A 20,079-nucleotide genomic window follows, 5' to 3' on the forward strand; every position below is an offset into this window, starting at 1 on the left:
CATATATATGAATACTGAGTGTATATACGTGTATATATATATATGAAACTCAAAGACAATCAAGGCAGAGATAAAACCGCTCTGATACCAACTGTTAGACATTTATTTGTATAAACTAAAACATACATGATTATGAATGAAGTGCGGAATTAATAAATCATATATGCACTTATAATTTAAGGATCGAAATACCTCCAGCCATTGAATCTTTGAGTTTTAGTCCCACATAAGCATGATCTGCAAAAGAAACCGATTGATGTGGGTAATCGAGCTTCATCGCTCTCTCAACTCTCTTTAGATGGAATTTGCTGTTATGAACAGAATGAGTGAGGAGCTCGGGGACCGAGACCCTATATTTATAGATGAGATACTCCATCAGTATCTACGCCACATTAATTGTCAGAATATTTTGACAATTAATTCACGAAATCAAATCAGTTAATGAATATAGAAATCTGACCATATATAGAATATTACATAATTGATTTTGTCCAGATTCAATGAATATAAAATATTCATTTATCGGAAAATTCAATTATTTATTTATTTCCTTAAATAGAAATTTATTTTTTTAAATAGAAATATATTTTCTTAAATAAAAATATTCTTATAGGGACAACAATAAATGAAAGGTTTATGTGATTGAAGTATCAAGAGGAAAACAAGATCATACTTGTGGTCTTGGTGATAGTGTAGTTTCCTTGTATATATTTCATTTTGCAACAGGGAACGTTCTTTCACCCATTTCTTCGACATCTGTGATGCACCATATCAAAAGAGGAACATCAGTAGTTGAATGGTCCCAAAAGGCAGCGTTAATTTTGGTCCCAGTATCCAAATGATAGAAACAATAATAAAGTAGGCAAACTAAGATAATATGGACAGGACTAAATCACAAAACAATTAAGTTTTTGTAGCTACATTACATACTGTTGATGATAGAATTTGTCATGAAGAAAAGTACCCAATTATATCAATTCTGGAGTAAGAGATAGGCAAGTTGAATAGATCCAGACTCACAGAAGATAAATATGCAGATTATTGATGCAAACAACATCATAATGCTATTTTTTAGTGGTTAGAGAAAAATAATTAGTAACTAATATATATATAATTATAACGAACATATCTCCTCATCTAGAGTTGGTTCTTGGTTAGTTGGTATTCTGTTACAATTTCTTTTTGGGAAATTAGCTTAGCATCATTTTTATTTATTTTTTGTTCTTTTTTGGAGTTAACTGAGAGTTTTTTTAGGAGAATTAGTTTCATCATCGCTTACGATCATAAACTAAATTGCCACGTGGCAATTCTTAATTGATCCAAGTCATTAAATTTTTATTTTTTAAAAAAATTAATTAAAATATATCAATAAAAAATGACACGGAGATAATAACATAATATTTTAACGGTTAGGTACCTACAGAGTTTTAAAAATATAACTTAGGTATTATTACCGCCAAAAATTAAACTTAGGTATTTATTTGCAACTGGGAGTTAAACTTACGTATTTATGCCGCAAATTACTCTAATATTTTTTTTTTGGAAGAAAAGTCATCAACATTATTAATTGCAATCATTCATGATTACATGAAGCAACTCAGTAGACACATCGTTGCTTGAAAGAGTACGATCAGCAATAAAATAGGAAGCTCGAGCAAACGAGTGAGCAACACTATTAGCAGACCGTTTAACAAAATTAACAGAAACACCACACAATTGTTTTAGTAACTCTTTACAATCCGATATAATACTCCCAAAATAAGAAAGTAAAGGAAGATTACTCCGAATTGCTTGAACAACGGTTAGACAATCGGTTTCAACAATTGTACCAATCCAACCCTTCTTTTTGATCCAGCTAAGGGCCTCTCGAACTCCCATGGCCTCTGCCAATTCAGGTTGCACTATCCCTGCACGACAGCTTGTTAAAGCCTCCAACATCTCCCCTGCTGCATTTCTTGCCACACACACGAAACGGTATGAACCATTGCTGTCAAATATTGCAGCGTCTGTGTTGATTTTAATGGTGGGAGCAGTCAGCTTTTGCCATTTATCCAAGCCATCTGCTTCAGTGAAAAAGCCGGGGGTAGCGACTAAAGCCTTATCCTGTGCTTGAGACCAATTAGCAAGAGTAGTTTGGGCAAGAAGAGTTACATTAGCAGCTGTAGAACTCTTATTAGACCAAACCAAATCATTTCTAGTTTTCCATAGGGCCCAACAAGTCACGACAATGCTAATTCTAGTAGCCTCATCCACTCGATTGAACATTTTTTCCAACCAACCAGCAAAAGAAACAACACCTTGAACATCCCTATCAATACTTGCATGCTCCCAACAGCTTTGAGCAAACAAACAATCAACCAAGCAATGAAAAGGAGATTAAGGTGCTGCAACACACCTAGGACAGAGATTGTCGACTTGCACTTGTCTAGATTGCAATCTTGTTTTTGTAGGGAGACATTCTGAAGCCGCACGCCATAAAAGATCTTTGACCTTGGGAGGAACACGTAGTTTCCAAATACCATTACAAACCGGAGAGCTATTCGGTTGGGAACCCGTCTCTTTACGGACTTGAAGGGACTTGTACGCTGATTTTACTGTGAAATGCCCAGTTTTTTCCAAACACCAATACCAAGTGTCATCTACTCGACTTGAAGATAAGGGAATGCTAAGTATTAAATGAGCATCCCGGTTATTGAACAGATCAAGTACCAAGTCGACATCCCATGAACATTCCCCAGAAACCATCAACGAATTAACACATTGGCCCAACAAGGCTGGGTGAGTAGAGGTTACTTTTGGATTATCATCATCGGGCAGCCAAGCATCAAGAAGAGCACTCACCGAAGACCCATTACCAATTCGACGTCTAACCCCTTCTCGAACCACATCTTGAGCTTCAAGAATACTACAGCAGACAAAACTTGGGTTGCCTCCTAGTTCTGCCGAGAGAAAGTCACCATTCTTGTAGTATCGGGCTTTGAAAATTCTTCCCACCAAAGAATGTGGCTGGCACAAGAGACGCCACCCTTGTTTACTCAACAAACTGATATTAAAATCACGAAGGTTACGAAAGCCCATTCCTCCTTTGGACTTATGCTCAGTTAATCTATCCCAACTCTTCCAATGGATCCCTTTGTTATTTTTGGTGGAGGCTTGCCACCAAAATTTGCACATTAATTGCTCCATCTTTTGACAAGTTTCAATTGGTAATAAGAAGACATTCATGGCATAACTCGGGAGAGATTGTGCCACGGTTTTGATAAGCAATTCTTTACCCGCCTTAGACAGAAATCTTCCTTCCCAACTCTGAATTTTCTTCCTCATCTTGTCTTTCAAGAACCCAAGCAAAGCAGTCTTATTCCGCCCCAAAGTATTAGGAAGACCTAGATAAAAGCTATTTTCTCCAGCCTCATTAATCCCCATAATGGTACAAATTTTGTTTCTATCTTCTGGAGATGTATTCGGACTGAAGAACAAAGAAGACTTCTGAAGATTCACTTGTTGGCCCGAAGCAATTTGGAAACAATCCAATAATTCCATCATACTCAAAGCACCCTCCTCTGAAGCCTGACAATAGATATAACTATCATCCGTGAAAAGCATGTGGGAAACCATAGGAGCTCCCCTAGCAACCTTGCAACCATGAAGTCTACCTCTCTTCTCAAAGTCTCTTAATAGAGCAGAAAATCCTTCAGTGCAAAGAATAAAGATAAGGTCATAGAGGGTCACCTTGTCTTAATCCTCTACTAGGAATAATCGGCCCCACTTCTTGTCCCCCTGCCACAAAGTTATAGCTAACTGTGCCAACACATTTCATAATTAAACGAATCACCTGCTCCTGGAACCCCAATTTTCTCAACACAGCTTCTAAAAAACTCCATTCCACTCTGTCATACGCTTTGCTCATATCCAGTTTAATAGCCATGAAGCCCTTTTTTCCTTTTTGCTTCCGTTTAAGATAGTGCATTATCTCATACGAAACCAAAATATTATCCGTAATTAGACGCCCTGGTAGAAAAGCACTTTGTGTCTCTGAAATAACTTTTGAAAGAACCCCTTTGAGTCTATTCGCCAACACTTTAGAAACAATCTTGTAGATAACATTACATAAAGCAATCGGCCGCAAATCATTCATACTTACTGGTTGAGATTTTTTCGGTATAAGCACTATGTTGGTCTCGGCTAGATACTCAGGGAACTCACCAGAAGTGAAGAAACGCTGGACCATATCAACTATATCCTTTTCCACAATGTCCCAGTGTTTTTGGTAAAAATCGGGATTAAAACCATCTGGACTGGGTGACTTGTCGGGGTGCATCTGAAAAAGAGCCTTACGAACCTCAATATCCTCAACTTGAAGAAGCAAATCTTGATTTTGATTAGCATTAACTTTGACCGGAATACAGTCAATAACCTGCTGCCCATTCGAACCCGAAGCAGTGAAAAGATCAGTAAAGTGAGTTACCATAACCTCCCGAAGGCCACTATCCCAATCCACCCACACTCCATTGCTATTCTTAAGTTTAACAATCTGGTTGTTTCGCCACCGATTACTAGCACAAGCATGAAAATACTTGGTATTTTGGTCGTAACCACAACTGCTTCGACCGTTGTCTCCAAAAAATCTCTTTCTTTGTTAAAGCCTCACAAAGCTGAGATTGAGTCTCCTTGTATTTCGAGACAGCCAGTTGGTCACTCCTACCTTTCAACTTTTTCAGAATCTTGTTGCAAGACTTTATTTTTTTATTAAAAAAACCAGTGATATCACTGCCCCATTCGGCCAAAGCCATACTGCAGGAGTGAAGCTTTACGTTGAGAGAACTATTGGGAGTACTATCCCAATTGGCTTGAACAATTTGTCTACACATAGGCTCTCGGGACCACGCATTTTCATACCGAAACTTCTTCTTGAAAACAATGGGTTTTGACATGGCAAGATTAACCCAAATTGGGCAATGGTCGGACACCGTAATTTCCAAATTTTCAAGAGAGGCCTAGGGGAATAACATTTGCCAATCATGGTTAACTAATGCCCTATCAAGTCTAACTTCAACCCATTGACTAGTACCCTTCCCTTTTTCCCAAGTAAAAGGATACCCCCTTAGCTCCATGTCAATAAGATGGCATTCAGAGACCACATCTTGGAACCCATTTAGAAGCCAATTCGGGTAGGATCTACCCCCTCTTTTATCACTATGACTCAAAGTATTATTCATATCCCCAAACAAACACCTAGGCAAAGAATACTGACCTGAAAGTTGGTGAATTAATCGCCAAGTATTGCCTCTTAAACTTCGCTGGGGCTCTCCATAAATCCCAGACGCACGAAACAACGGGCAACCCTCAATTCGAACCTCCAAGTCGATATGGTTGTGGCTGAAACCAAGGAGCTGACCTTCTTCTTCTTTCTTCCATAGCATTGCTAAGCCCCCACTATGACCCCTAGCCTCAACAACATAACTCCCTTCAAAGCCCAACAACCTCTTGACATAATTAATCTTGTCATTTTTGCAAATAGTTTCACACAAAAAAATCACATTGGGTTTCTTTTGGAAAACGATTTCCTTAAGGAATTGAATAGCCCTCAGGTTCCCAAGCCCTCGGCAATTCCAGCTTAGTAAACTCATAATGGTAGGCGGGCCCCAATTTGAGTACCCGCCAAAAAATCGTATTTTGGAAAAATGCCATTATTGGTAATTGAACTTTCCTCCAAAACCTCCCCACCTGGCCCATTATTATCCATTTGGTCAATACCTTTCCCACTACCCTCTTTTACAAGAATATCATTTTTCCTTACATCCCCACTTAGGAATGGGCCTCTGAATCCTTCCTCACTAACTCGAATTGGGCCCCCATCTTCACCATTTAAATAATTCAATCCCCTCCCTTCATTTACGCGCCTCCTCTTTAAATCAGCAATAAGAAGACCATCTTGTTGAATATCTACATTATTTCCCTCCTCCAAATCAACATTTATGATACCATGATTTTCTCCATGATTATTGCTCCCAGCCGATTTCAAACCAACCCCCTTAACATCCTAGAATTATCTCCATTAACCACGCCCTCTACCATTATTGCATCCCTAGAATCACGGTCAGGATCAACCACCCCTGTACTCTGATTTCCCGATGAGAATTAGCCGGCACCAGCCTGCAAAGGTTGTCCCATATTGTCCCTTAACCACCGAGCTCCGATCTGTCGTGATTGTCGTCTATTAGGCGCTTTCATGAACAAACCATAAGGTTTTGCAATAGTTTCCAAGGACTCCTCAAACAATTTGTGGCAAAACCTTTCGGAATGGCCAATTATACCACATATGAAGCAAAAAGTAGGCACCCTCTCATATTTAAAATTAGCCCAGAACCACTCCACCTTGTTCTTGTAAATTTGCATTCTCCGTTTGAGAGGTTTCTCCATGTTGATCAAGACACGAACTCTAAAGTAGTCTCTCTAGATACCCGCAAAATTTTTCGGACATGAGGAAACATACGTTCCAATATACCCTCCCACGCCTTGTAAGACACGATCGAATCGATATCCCACTTCAAGATTGTATACTTGGACCCGTATTTCCATAGTATTCAATGGCTTGTTTTAAGGATTTTCCCCTTCCTTTAATCTTTCAACAGCCAAGGGGTTCCTATTAAAAGTCCAAGAAGTACCTTCAAGAACTCTGCTAATGTCAACCTTATGAAAAAATTGAAACAAATATCGATTTGTTTCCAACTCCTTGACGTACATTCCTCTCCCTGGACGCCATAGCGAAGCCAAAACATTCCTTAGCGAGTCAAAGTCTGCCGGACGATCAGACAATAGTTTTCCCACAAGACACCATCTGCCGTCGAAGTCATCAACAAGTGGTTCCGCATTATTGAACAAAAGTCCCATCCCATCCTCATCTTCTACCTGTAATCCCTCCCATTGTTGTCCCAACTCTTCCATACTATGGCTGCTTGAAGCCATAACGCAAACAAGAAAGTAACCAATCACACACTCAACAAAAGCACGGCAAAAGAACAGACCTTACAAACTCATAGCCTCACATACATGTCACAAGACAAGACTTTTTAAAAATATACATCTTACAAAACTATTTTTATTCACATAGTTTAGTTTTACTTATCATACTTTTTCTATTAAATTACTCTAATATTAATATATGGATGGAGTAAATAATTGACAATAGAAAGATATCTATTCTATATAATAAAATGTGGCTATGCAATAGAATTTTTAGTTTAACGGGGTTCTTTAGTTTTCTATTTATTCTATATAAAATGTGGATATGCAATAGAATTCTTAGTTTAACGAGGTTTTTTAATTTTTTACGTTAACTTTAACATAATATCCCAATTACTTAACAGAATACTCTTTATTAATTTTATAATATTATTATATATATTTAAAAATAAAAATTATATGAATATTTTATATAAAAAATAATTTAATTATATATAAAACTAAAAATTACATCTATATATAAAATATGTATATTTAAACCTTAATTTTACGACAACTTTTTGTTTTAAAAATGATTAATGATATAAATGCTTCTAATAATGTGTACATCTTATTATAACCACACAATCCTAACTACAAATTAAGAAATATATATTTAAAATATATCTTTGGACATTATATATAAAATGTACTTTGAAAGTAATTAATTCTCTAATACGTATAACAATAAAATTCATTCTTTTATTATATATCTATTCTATATAAAATGTGGCTATGTAACAGAATTTTTGATTTAACGATTTTTATTTTTAACGTTTCTTTTATTTTTAATATAAATTAACAGAGAGTTAACTTTGTCGTTAACATTCTAAAATAAAATAAAATTAACATCCTCTCCTTCTTTATGATTAAGGAAATAAGTTTAAAAAATTTATACGATTGAAATTTATATAGCCGTTCTTGACTGATCCAAGCTTATTAGAAAATTTCAATGGCCGCTAGCCCTTAAATCCTCTCCTCCACCTGATCCCTCCTGCAAACTTTTTCATCGACTGCGTACCACAATCGACAACTGAGTCAAGCTCCTCGCCATCTGGCAGTACATCATTCCCTTCCTCATCAACTTCTTCGCCTCTGTCACTTTCTTTGCGATTCTGAGTCAAACTCCAATCTCGCTTGCTGTGCCCATCACCAACGCCACCACATTCACCGCCACTGCCGTATTCAGCGTGATCTTGGGGGAACACACTGTTGGAAATTATTTTACCAGGATCTTAGATTTACTAACAAGTATGTTATTAACATCCTAAATATGAACTTCTAAAACGATATGAAATAAACACATATAAAGTATAAGAAACCTTACAGTGGTTGCAGCGGAATATAATGTCTCCTTCCACTCAGATCTCTAACTCTTGTATCCTTTCTGTAGCAGAGTATCACCAAGATCTAAGTCTGAATCTCATTCTCTTGAAACTGGATTCTGCACAACCTTACACACATGATTGAGTACTACTTGACGTGTGTGGGCACTCACTCATTCACTATAGGCTCGGTTTAGAAGAGAGGAAGAGAGAGAGAGAGAGAGAGAGAGAGAGAGAGAGAGAGAGAGAGAGAGAGAGAGAGAGAGAGTGTGTGTGTGTGGTTTCGGCTAGGGTAGGAAGGAGGCTCAAATTTTATCTAAAGGAATGAGATGCATCATCTTTCCCCTTAAGCCATCACTACCTATTTATAGGAAACCACCTAAGGTTAGGTTAGATTTATTTGGCAAAAATAATTAAAAAAAAATAAATGGTAAATATGCTACATAAGTGGCCGGCCATAGGTTGGATATTAGGCCCCACTTTGTAATTTTGCCATTTTCTCATCTTATTTTCTCAAAAATGCTAATTTTCCAACCACTTAAATGTCAAATCTAATTATTTAATAACTAAAAATTAATTATTAAATAACATTGTCATTTAATATATTTATTAATTAGACTAATCAAAGTCTCTTAATTAACAAATGAACCCTAGAAACTCTTTCTTCACAATTAAGCCATTGCTTAGTGAAAATTCATAAACTAGACGTAGTCTAATGTTAGAATTATAATTTTTTAATCAAAATCAATTAACTGAGTATTACAAGTAGTATTGTCTCAACTAGTATGAGGACCATGGGCCTATACAACCGAACTTCCAATAAGCAGAACTAGAATTTACCAAGTAAATTCCCTAACTTATTAATTCCTTGTTGCATCCACTCATAGAACTTGGAATTGCACTCTCAGTCATATCAAACGCTCTATATGTTCCACGATATAGATACGCTATCAGTTATCCATTGTTATAATCCCAATAATCAATGACCCTATATGGATGATTTACATTGTATAGGGATTAAATTACCGTTACACCCTTCAATTCATTTTATCCTTAAAACACTTAGCCACCTATAAATGATATTTCAGTGAACTAAACATAATCTCTGAAATGAGTACTCAACCATTTATCTCTATTTAGCCAAGCTCGAAGGAAATCATCATTTCACTTCTATACCATGATAGAAGTTATAGATTCCATATTTATGTTTAGCGCTCTCACTCAATTGCACTACCATGTTCCCAACATGTACGTATCACCCTGACCAAAACGTAAGCTTAACTAACAAATCAAAGAACATGTATAATACTCTTGAGATCAAACCTAACCATATCAGGATTAAGATCATTTGATCTAGGATCAACTAGGTGATATTGAATTGAATAGATATTACGGTAAGATTATCATATCTGATTCAAAGTTCAATATCAGTCTCTTCCGATGCATACTTCATGCACCCAAACTTTAACCAATGCTTTGGAAAGGACATAGCACTTATCTAAGGTGCAAGTAAACTATGTTGTAGATTATCATATCAGTTAAACCCTGTGTACTGATAAATCTAGGAATATATATATTTAATCAAATAATCTTGATTACTTTCCACTGTGCTGACGATACAATAAACAAGAATATAAATGTGATAAGGATTTGGATGAATTTATAAATCAAATAAACAAATAAATGATAACTTGAACCAAATGACACTGATAAAAATACTTCTGTTTCTTTATTGATATTTAAATAATAAAGATTACATTGAAATGAAATTTTATTTAGGACATAAAATCTAACACACTCACCTGGGTTTTGCTATCTTTGGTACGATTTTTTTTATTCTAGGCATTTGGCTTTGTATTTCGTAGCCAATCAGCCATTTCTCTTGTGAATCTCGTCTCCATAGGTTTACCTTTTATGCGTTGATATAATTATTGTCATTTTCAATGTATCGTTGTATATTGTAATCCATACAATCGCATCACTGTTGTCGTTTTCATGTAATTAGGAACATTTAATTATAGTTATATTTATCTTTCTTTTTTATAATTTTTATGCAATTGTTTTCTTTAATTATCAACACTTTAGAACTGTTATTTTTTTTTCTTCTTCAAATTTTGACAATTTTATGCCATGCTAACTTTTTGATTCTATTATTTTTAGAATAATTTATAAATATTTTACAATTTGATTGTCATCAATTTTCCATACGCTTTTAAAACAATATATCTAGCATTATTATTTTATTTTTGGGTTGCATCACAATTATTTATGTGTATTAAATAATTTTAAAAAACTTAAGTAAATAGTTAATATTAATATTTTTTACTTAATTACTTGATATTAAAAAAATTTCAATTAAATCAGAAAAATAAATTAAATTAAATATGATTATTTATTTAAATTGTATAGCTATTAAAATAAAATAAATTAAAGTATACGATATTTTCCACGTAGTTTTAAGAGATTTTTACACCCGATGCCACATTTCCTCATTTTTTTACTTTTTTGGCATTACACGGTTTTTTAAACTTTTTTACCTTTTACATTTTTCAATTTTAGTTTTCAAAAAGTTTCATAATTACAAAACTACCTTTACCATGCATATGTCATCTCCTTTTCACACGTTCACGCACGCCACCTCATAACTCCATTTTTCCTTTTTTTATTTTGATTTTTTTTTCCTCTGCTTCTTTTCGTCTTCAACAGTTGCTTCCCACGATCACCATTTTCAAGCCCTAACCCATTTCTTCTTCCCACGATCACCTTCTCCAACCCCTCACCCACGTTTTCCTCAACCTACATTGTCATCCTCCCCTGTTTTTTTTCTATAAAAATGGCAATCACTAGAAGGGCTCGAAATCCCCATCTCCGGCCAAGAAACCCCCTAAAAAATCTAAGAAGCCTCCAACTGTTTCTTCCAAAGTCGAAGCTAAGATGGGATTTAAAAAAATTGCTAAGAAATTAGTGGGTGATGTTCCAGAGACATCGGGCACTAAGAAAAGAGCCCTTCCAGTTAAGGTCGACGCTCCTAAGCCTAAGAGAGCTAAAATTTCCAAGTCAGCACGCGATGTAAGTTTCTTTTTGTTGTTTTTCAATTTTTCTTTAGTTTTTTTCTGGTTGTTCTATTTGTTGTATTACATTTGATGATTTAATGCTTTCCCCATTTTTGTTCTAGGTTTCCTCAGATTCTGATTTTGAGGATGAAGTGCATGCTGAGGACCAAAAGCCTAAACTTAAATCCAAGGTAATTTTAAATTGCTTGGTATCATTTTATTGAGTTAATTTTTACATCAGCTTTTTAGGTCACTAATTTAGTTGTTTATCATCATTTTTTTATGTTTTGTGTTGTTCTTTATGTATTTCTGTCATGTATTGTGGTTGATGTTGTTTTCTTGTTTTTATTCAGTTGTTGTTTGGTTGTTTTAAAATTAAACAGTTCACTTCGTATTGTGTTACAGTTATTTACTGCAATTTCCCCATTGGTTGTTTATATGTTTATTGTGAGTTTTTTTTCGGTTGTTTTCCACAATATTAGTATTGAGAAGCATTTTAGTAATTTCATTTTCAACAAGATGTTACAGTGTTGTTTATTCTTTAGTTATTTATATGTTTATTGTGAGTTTCTTTCGGTTGTTTATCACAATATTATTATCGAGAAGCATTTTAGAAATTTCATTTTTAACTAGCTTTTACAGTGTTGTTAATAGTTTTAGTTGTTTATCTGTTTATTGTTAGTTTTGTTTTGGTTGTTTATCATTATAAAATTTTTACTTTTTACAAACAACTACAGTGTTTTAAATATATTTCGTTTGTTTTTCTGTTTATTGTGAGTTTTGTTTGGGTTTTTTATGATAATTTCAGCATTCACAACCATTTTATAACTTTTATTTTTTACAAGTTGTTACAGTGTTGTTTATGTATTTTTTAAAAGTTGTTTATCTTTTATGTTTATCATACTGTAACGGTTTCATAAATGTTGTTTTTAGGTTTTGTATTGGTTGTATTTTGGTTACTACATTTTATATTTACCTTGTTCTTGTTGCTCAGATTTGTTGCTTATGTTTTATTTTGTATTTCTATTTTTTTGCAGGTCCATGTTAGGACCTCAGAGAAGGTTGAAGGTTTTGACTTACCAAAAAAAAATCCCCCTAAGGTGACCTTTTTTTAAAAAAAATTGTTTTTATTATTTGTTTTCTGTTTCTGTTTTAGTTTTTTTGTTTTGTCCTCATTTCTTTTGTTTCAATTGATACAGGAATGGAATTATATTTATGACCAGAAGAATCTCTTCATTGCGAAAGCCTTTTCGACTGCTACTTTCCAGGTGATAGAAAACATTAAGTCTTGTCTTTCACCTGAACAGCTTGAAATATTTTCCAAAACCTGTTTTGGACATTTCCTTAAGCTTCCTGATTTTAAAGTTCAACCGCAAGTGTTTCATGGGTTGTTACTGCGGGAGGTTCAGCAACCTAATGATGCTGAGTTGTGGGTAATGATACGCGGTGTTAGGCTTAGGTTTAGCATTGAGGAGTTTGCTTTGATTACTGGTTTAGACTGTGAAGGTGACTGTAGTGTTTTAGATTTTAAGCAAGACGTTAATAGTCTTTCTGAAAAATATTGGCCAACTTCATCCTCTATCACTAAGGAATCTGTTAGGGAATGTTTTACCACCAAGAGGTGGGGTGATTCTGATGAGGATGCTGTGAAGTTGGCAGTTTTGTATTTTGTGGAATGGTTCTTGCTTAGTGGCACTAAGCATAAAAATGTACCTAGGTCTATTTTAGATGTTGTAGACAGTGGGAGGTACAATGAATTTGCTTGGGGACGGAGTTCTTTTGAACTGACTATTTCGTCATTGAAGGGTAAGCTTGACAGTTGGGTTGAAGGTGTTAGGAAGGCAAGGAGTTCGGGAAAGAGGTCGAGTGTTTTTTACACTTTGATTGATTGTCCTCATGTTTTTCAAATTTGGTTCTATGAGTGTTGTAAGTACATGAAAGGTAAGTATTGCCAAAAGGAAAACTCTCGTATTCCAAGGATTATTCAGTGGACATGCAATAGTCAGCCGACTTTCAAAGTTTTGAAGACTACTATTTTTGATGTTTCCAAAGATAAGGTATATCTGCTTGTTTTAATTTGGTTTTTTAGTAGTTGTTTTTATGTTGTTTTTCATTATTAATAAATCTTTATAATTGAAATTTTCATTTTGTTGTTTTTTAATCAGCTGGAACTATCAAATATGAGGCCCACTGCTGCTGAGTTCAAAGCTTTGAAATTGAGCAGTTTCAAGTTTGACACTGACTACAATTCTTACAAGAGTGTTCCTGTTCCCGAAGAGTCTTCTGTTGCTCAGAGTGACATTTCTGTCAAGCTTGATGCTTTTTCAGAGAAATTTGATGGGTTGGAGGTGAAGATCGATTTGCTGCATACTTCCCAACAGAAGATTTCTTCCGATTTGGTTGAGTTGAAAGAGTTTGTGTCTGCACAGTTTGTTTCTTTTGGTGCTCAGATGGCTTCAATGCAGACACAGTTTTCTACTGTTTTTGCCGATTCTTATGCTAAGGTATGTTAGTTTTTCAATTGTTGTTTTTCAGTTTTTTTTAAGTTGTTTTATACTAATTTAAATTATATTTTCAATATAGGACAAAGGCAGTGACTCTTCCAATGATGATGGTGGAAGTGGTAATGAAGAAGATTTTGATTTAGATGAATCTGAAGAAACTGATGACAATGAAGAAGAGAATGTTATGGGTGATGAAGAAGGTGAGGGTAGTGAAGGTGAAAAGAAGGATGGTCAAGCTGATGAAGATTCTGAGTCAAAAGAAAAAAAATGATAAGGGCAGTGATGATGAATGCACTGATCGTGAGGAGAAGGTAGATAAGTAGACAATGTAACTAGGTTTTAGTTACTTTGTGTGGTTTATTTCGTTGTAAGTCCGTTTAGGTTGTGGTCTTGTAATTCTATGTTCTTGTTATGTCTCTTCTTATGTTTTAGTTTTTTTTAAAAAAAAAAAATTTGCAACTATTTTTCAGACTATTTATTTGTATTTATTATGTTATTTAGATGGTTGTGTTTATAGATTATGTTGTTCGCAATTATTGTTGGTCTTCTTATTTTACTTGTTGTTTTTATTTTGTTTTTTAGTTGTTATGTAGTTTTTTCTTAGTTGTTGAAGCCTTTTACAAAAAAATAACTTCATTTTTTTTTCTATCTTCTCTTTCCTTTTTTTTCTGTATCAAGAATTTCGTTGATTTCAATGACGGACCTACTCAAATAGATGTTGAGGCTACTGTTCAGTCCGGTGTGAAAACAGTTGAGATTATGGTAATGTTGCTTTTGTGTTGTTTTTCGGTTGTGTAAAGGTTGTTATTTTTTAACCCTACTCTAATTACTTTTTAATACCATATATAAATAGATGTCTTCAGATGGAATTGGTGGTGATTCTAGTAAACAGATTTCAGTTTCTGAAAATGTTGAGGTTACGGATCGTCGTCTTGTTTGTTTTGAGGTATATTTTTTTTATTCATATTTTTTAGTTTCTTCATACTTTTTGTGTTTAACACTGACTTTTTTTTTTTCATTTTTTTGGAAAAAAAATATATTTGATGGGTGCAGCAGGTCTCAATGTTGATTCTAACATTGAACTTGTTGAAGATGACCCAATTCCCGTTGAAGAAACTCCTCTTGTTGACAAGAGGAAATCTAAGAAACCCATAGCGTTGACGTCTCTGTTTATGGAGTATGACTCTTCCATTTCTAGTTCTAAAGATGGTTCTGGTTATGGAGTTGTTAAGTATGTGGCTGGTTTGTGTCCTCTTGATGATAGGATTGGTGAAGATGTACAACATAAAGACGAGAATCATTTTGACTTGTGGCTTGGTGAAGGACGTCGATCAAAAAAAGATCCGTAAGTGTTTAATCTCAGCATTTTTGTTGTGTTTTTGTATATTTTGTTTTTTACTTTACTATTTATGTTTCAATTCTATTTTTTTTTTATGTTAGCCATGACAAGGACAATGTTTACTTGAAGGGTAAGGATAAGATTGTTCCCCCTTTTCGTTTTGGCGTGGAAGATGTTGCAACCAAGATGTGGTTCCACAAGCTTGCATATCCTGGCCAATGTTTAACTAATTCTGTAAGTTAATTTATTTATTCTTTTGATTTTTTTAAAAAATGTCAGTCTATAGTTTTCTTCATGTTGTTTGTTGGTTGTTTTTCAGTTGTTGATATATAATTCATTTTCTTAATTTTGAACATTTCTCATTTTTTATTGTTTAGCATTTGGATATCATTTTTTACTATCTACGTAAAAAAGGAAAGTATGCAAAGGAGTCAAAGGTTAAGTTCACAACCACCGATTGCTTATTCTTCAAAACCATTCATGCTTTGTATGAAAAATTTGTTGCACAGAAAAAAGATCTTTCTTTGATAACTGCCCAGCATGCCATTGCTGATTATATCATAGGTAGAAAAATGTTATGTGGTTCCCCTTGGCATTTGTGCGATCATGTTTTGTTTATCATCCATATGGAGACTGAATCACATTGGATTCTTGGTCGCTTGAATATTGAGGAAAGGCGTATGTACATGTACAACTCCTTGTCGACTGCTATGAAAGATAGTGCCGCTATCAAAGCTTGTCAGCCTTTTGCGGTGTTGTTGCCCCACTTTTTTGCTTTGTTCGATGAGTTCAAAAAGGAAAACAAACCGGTTTGTTTAGACCCTTTCGAAGTTGTTAAGGTTGATGGTTTGCCTCAACAAACCTCGAAGTAAGTTGTTTTTAGTTTTTATTTTCAAGTGTTGTTTTATTTTTTTTATGTTATTTTCCTTTTTTTAAGTTTTTCTGATGTTGTTTTTTGGTTGTTTTCCAGTGACTGTGGTTGTTTCGTGGCATCGTTTGCCGAATACTTCATTGATATGAAACCGATTCCTCCCATATTTGATGTTGAGAAACACCGTGATAGGCTTGTTGTGTTGTTCTATAAGTATGCTCGCATGAAAGAAGTGGATTTTATTGATAGTGAAGATGAGGCTCCTCCAAAGGGTCCAAAGAAGAATTTGTTTTAGTTATCTATTTGTTGTTGTTGGAAATAATACTTTTTTATTTAGCTTTTGTTTTTTCTATTACCAGATTATGTTCATAATCATAGACAAGTTGTTGTTTCTATCATGTTTTTTTTTATTATTGAAATTGGTTTTTTATTTGTTCCTAGTTTTGGATTTTTAATTTTTATATTCAGTTTAACCCATGAAAGCATATCATTAACAACCTTATTACAACCATCTTACAAACGACTAAACTTGCATTTTAATCACTTTATGTAGTTTTGTTTCGTTCTTATTAATTTCAACTTTCTTGCACTCATTTAATTATTTAACTATAATATTTGATGTTCTTTGTATATTAATGATAATAATACCAATTCTCTATTATCAATATCTCTCCACATAAAAATTCACAATAAAAAAAATATAACAACCAATAGTAATATGCAGTATTTTTTTTCTAAATGTTTTAGTATAGTTGTTTTTTGGTTAATGTGTAGCTGTTTGTAGTTCTATGTTGTAATTCTTCTGCAGGTCTTTTGTTATGTCCCTTTTGTCCACACTTGCCACACTTGTTTTGTTTCTTTGTTTCCCAAGCTGCTGCCATTCTTCTTTTTCTCGGCCTTCCAGACTTGATTCTTTCTTTTGGAGGCAACACTATGATGTCTTCAAAAAATTCTGGTAGTTCCCATTCTCTAACGTTTCCAACTGGGTATACTGTTTCTTCATATGTTTGCAGCCATGCTTTTGATGTGTAGTATTGTGCACAGTAGTTGTATGTGTTTATGTTCAAGTCCTTCATGACGGCGACTGCATGGTTACATGGAATTTCATCTTTTTGAAATCTATTGCATGTGCACGTCTTCTCCTTCAAGTTTACTATTCTTGTTCTGTCTTCATCTATCACCTCAAACAGGTTTTGGTTTGCTGGTTTCACCTGCATGTTTTAAACCAACTTTAAAACAACTAAAAAACTATACAAAAACAACTGTTTTCATTTTACTTTATGCGAACAATAATCTCAACTTACTGTTAGTGGCAATGACTGTACATAGTTCCCTATGAGTTTCTTCTCAGATGATGGTGTCAGCCTTGTTGTGCATTTTTGTGCCTCCTTTCTATTATTGTATGTCCACTCTTGCATTTGTGCCCTCAAGCACTCCATTAATGTTGTGACTGGTGTTTCCCTTGCTGCTAAATTTGCTGAGTTCAGTGCCTCAGCTATGTTTGATGTCATGGTAGAGTACCTATAATTTGGACAGTTTCTATCATAGTTCTACTTTTAAAAAAAAACTCAAACGCAACGCAAATACAACGCTTAAAATATCTGAATATGTAATTAATGGTATCCTTTTTATTTGTTTTCACCTGTTGTTTTCTGAATAATACCTTGACCATTTTTCATGGCCAATTTTTTCCAGGTACGGTCTTATGCGCTTATCCAAGTTATCTAGCTCCCTCATATGGAATTCAAACTCCATTTTTGTGTAAGCTTTTGCAGCTGCAAAGAATGGAGCTCTGAAATGCTTTGCATTTTTTTTGAATTTTGTTTTGAGGTTCGACAAGAGGTGGAAGATGCAGTAGCCATGTGTTATTTCAGGGAACACTTTCCTAGTTGCTTTGATGATGCTTTCATGTCTGTCTGATATTAGGCATTGATATTCTCGAACCCCGAATGCTTCTTTTATTTTTTTTAAGAACCACTCCCACGATTTATCGTTCTCAGAATCAACTATGCAGTATGCAAGTGGAAAAAATTTTAATTCTGCATCTTGTGTGTTGGCATTGAGCAACGTGCCTCCATACGCGACCTTTAGGAATGTACCATCCACAACGATGATTGGTTTGCAGTTTGGCCAACCTTTTATAACAGCATTCAATGCAACAAATGCATATTTGAAACTGTCATCATCTTCTTTCTCTATGTCAATTAATGTTCCTGAATTTTAATCAAACAGTGTTTTTCAAACAACTGTTACGCAACTAAATAACAACGCAAAAACAACGTTTTTATTTTCACAACTATTTTCGAACTAAAATATTTTATTTTTTTTACCTGGATTTGTTTTCTGTAGCATGTACAGGTATCTTGGCAAGAGATTGTACGACTCTTTAGCATTTCCATGTAGCTGGGTTTGTGCTCGCTCTTTACTACGCCATGCTTTCATGTAATTCATCTTTATTCCGTATTTGTCTTTCATTTCTGTCTTTATGTCTGCCGGGCTGCACTTTGTTTTCAGGTTCAAGAATTTTGGTTTTACAAAATCTGCTATCAACTTTGATGTAGCTTGTCGTTGATCTCCAAATCTTATTGTAACTGGACATGTGTGCTCTTCTTCATAGCTCCTTATTATGAATGTTTCTGTGTTTCCATTTTTGTAGCCTTTAAACTCCATTTGCAGTTTGTGTCCAAACACACTATGTTGTCTTCTTTTGTGCAAGATTTCACTACTTTGTATTGAAATGTCTTCTTGATTGCAAAGTAGCATAGTGTACTTATCAATGTTTCTTTGTCCTCGTAAATTTGCCCCTTTTCTATTGTTTAATGTCGTTTGTCATTGATGATAATCATTTCTGTGTTGTCCACTTCCTCTTCTTCTTCCTGGTTGTTTTCGAGTTGCTGTACCATTTCTGCAGCCACAAGCTTTGCATAGTCGGTGAAGTCGAAATCTTCATCTACTGCTGTAGTTTTTTCTCTGTTGTTTTCTGGTTGTTGTTGTTGGGTTTTATGCCCTAAATAAAACTCTTTACAATCTGATTAGTTATCAATATAAGAAATTTTGAAGTGATTGATGTTTGCATGAATTTTACATGCTAATGGTTTAATATGTTTAATATGTTTATTACATTCATACACACAAAATCAGTTAAATCCAGATCATATGTTTATTCACAATTACAGTATCGTCAACACAGTGGAATGTGATTGTGATCATATGAATCAAAAGTTTTGGTCCCTGTTTCATCAGTGTTATTGGATTTACACTAATGTGATAATCAGCGATGATGTGTACTTACACTTGGAGTAAGTGTTATGTTCTTTCCAGGACATTAGTAAAGTATACTAGTTTCGAATGTATGGAGTATACATTGAACTGGACCGATATTGCAACTAAGTTAAGATATTACAAACTTACCGTTATACATATCTTTCCAAGTCAATATCAGTAGTTGATCTTAAGATTAAAAGAATCTAAATCCTGATATGCTTAGGCTCAACTCAGGAGTGCTATTCATGTTCTTAGATTTATTAGTTAAGCCTACTTTTGGGTCAGGGTGATACGTATATTTTGGGAACATGATAGTATGATTGAGTGGGAGTGCTGAACATAAATATGGAATCTATAGCTTCTACTGGTGTATAGAAGTTGAAAAACCGTGTTTTTGCAAATGTCAATTGTATATACGAAAATATAAAAACTGTAAGCGTTTGCAGCAGCAGAAAGTAATTCTGCTACAGCAAAACTGAACAGGCAGGATATAAAATATTTGCAGAAAAATAAATAACTTGACACAAGAGATTTGTACGTGGTATCAGTGTTCTTCAGAACACTCCTAGTCCACGGGCCCACGCCCAGAGAATGAAATCAATTAATAAAGTATCAAAATTACAAAGACAATTGACTTAAACAAGTTTAGACTCCCTCTAAAGTATTGCCGCAATCCTTTGTAATCCACTTTAAGAATCTGACTTCTTGAAACACCTTCAAG

The 20,079-nt window shown here is 34.5% G+C and overlaps 4 protein-coding genes across 4 annotated transcripts; 2 read left to right on the top strand and 2 right to left on the bottom strand.

The window, feature by feature from the left end:
- Positions 1-1,563: 1,563 nt before the first annotated feature.
- On the bottom strand, positions 1,564-5,627 carry LOC133034522 (uncharacterized). Its single transcript, XM_061109621.1, has 5 exons — positions 5,049-5,627; positions 4,575-4,994; positions 3,730-4,531; positions 2,396-3,689; positions 1,564-2,335 (listed from the first exon to the last, which is right to left on the bottom strand). Exons 1-5 carry the CDS (start codon positions 5,625-5,627, stop codon positions 1,564-1,566), a joined length of 3,867 nt encoding a protein of 1,288 aa, XP_060965604.1.
- A 5,649-nt stretch (positions 5,628-11,276) lies between these two features.
- On the top strand, positions 11,277-14,155 carry LOC133034523 (uncharacterized). The gene is made up of 3 exons (XM_061109622.1): positions 11,277-13,437; positions 13,546-13,884; positions 13,964-14,155. Exons 1-3 carry the CDS (start codon positions 12,817-12,819, stop codon positions 14,153-14,155), a joined length of 1,152 nt encoding a protein of 383 aa, XP_060965605.1. The 5' UTR covers positions 11,277-12,816.
- A 1,073-nt stretch (positions 14,156-15,228) lies between these two features.
- On the top strand, positions 15,229-16,777 carry LOC133034040 (uncharacterized). Its single transcript, XM_061109062.1, has 2 exons — positions 15,229-15,457; positions 15,601-16,777. The coding sequence occupies exons 1-2, from the start codon at positions 15,410-15,412 to the stop codon at positions 16,093-16,095; spliced, it is 543 nt and encodes a 180-aa protein (XP_060965045.1). The 5' UTR covers positions 15,229-15,409; the 3' UTR covers positions 16,096-16,777.
- Positions 16,778-16,857: 80 nt separating this feature from the next.
- Positions 16,858-18,764, bottom strand: LOC133034524 (uncharacterized). The gene is made up of 5 exons (XM_061109623.1): positions 18,425-18,764; positions 17,758-18,307; positions 17,399-17,615; positions 17,069-17,305; positions 16,858-17,025 (listed from the first exon to the last, which is right to left on the bottom strand). Exons 1-5 carry the CDS (start codon positions 18,762-18,764, stop codon positions 16,858-16,860), a joined length of 1,512 nt encoding a protein of 503 aa, XP_060965606.1.
- Positions 18,765-20,079: the final 1,315 nt, after the last annotated feature.

The sequence above is a fragment of the Cannabis sativa genome, chromosome 2, assembly GCF_029168945.1.
Source record: "Cannabis sativa cultivar Pink pepper isolate KNU-18-1 chromosome 2, ASM2916894v1, whole genome shotgun sequence".
NCBI lineage: Eukaryota > Viridiplantae > Streptophyta > Magnoliopsida > Rosales > Cannabaceae > Cannabis > Cannabis sativa.

Bases quoted from the DNA above. Each gene is read 5' to 3' on its own strand.
- LOC133034523 (XM_061109622.1), top strand. From the start codon at position 12,817: ATGATACGCGGTGTTAGGCTTAGGTTTAGCATTGAGGAGTTTGCTTTG. The intron at 13,438-13,545 runs GTATATCTGCTT...TTTTTTAATCAG, and splicing joins TTGATGTTTCCAAAGATAAG to CTGGAACTATCAAATATGAG. The intron at 13,885-13,963 runs GTATGTTAGTTT...TTTTCAATATAG, and splicing joins TTGCCGATTCTTATGCTAAG to GACAAAGGCAGTGACTCTTC.
- LOC133034040 (XM_061109062.1), top strand. From the start codon at position 15,410: ATGTGGTTCCACAAGCTTGCATATCCTGGCCAATGTTTAACTAATTCT. The intron at 15,458-15,600 runs GTAAGTTAATTT...TTTATTGTTTAG, and splicing joins GCCAATGTTTAACTAATTCT to CATTTGGATATCATTTTTTA.
- LOC133034524 (XM_061109623.1), bottom strand. From the start codon at position 18,764: ATGGAGTTTAAAGGCTACAAAAATGGAAACACAGAAACATTCATAATA. The intron at 17,616-17,757 runs GTATTATTCAGA...TCCAAATTATAG, and splicing joins GGCCATGAAAAATGGTCAAG to GTACTCTACCATGACATCAA. The intron at 17,306-17,398 runs GTAAGTTGAGAT...TAAAACATGCAG, and splicing joins TACAGTCATTGCCACTAACA to GTGAAACCAGCAAACCAAAA.
- LOC133034522 (XM_061109621.1), bottom strand. From the start codon at position 5,627: ATGAGTTTACTAAGCTGGAATTGCCGAGGGCTTGGGAACCTGAGGGCT. The intron at 4,532-4,574 runs GTATTTTCATGC...CGAAACAACCAG, and splicing joins GGTTACGACCAAAATACCAA to ATTGTTAAACTTAAGAATAG. The intron at 3,690-3,729 runs GTGACCCTCTAT...TTTGCACTGAAG, and splicing joins TAGTAGAGGATTAAGACAAG to GATTTTCTGCTCTATTAAGA.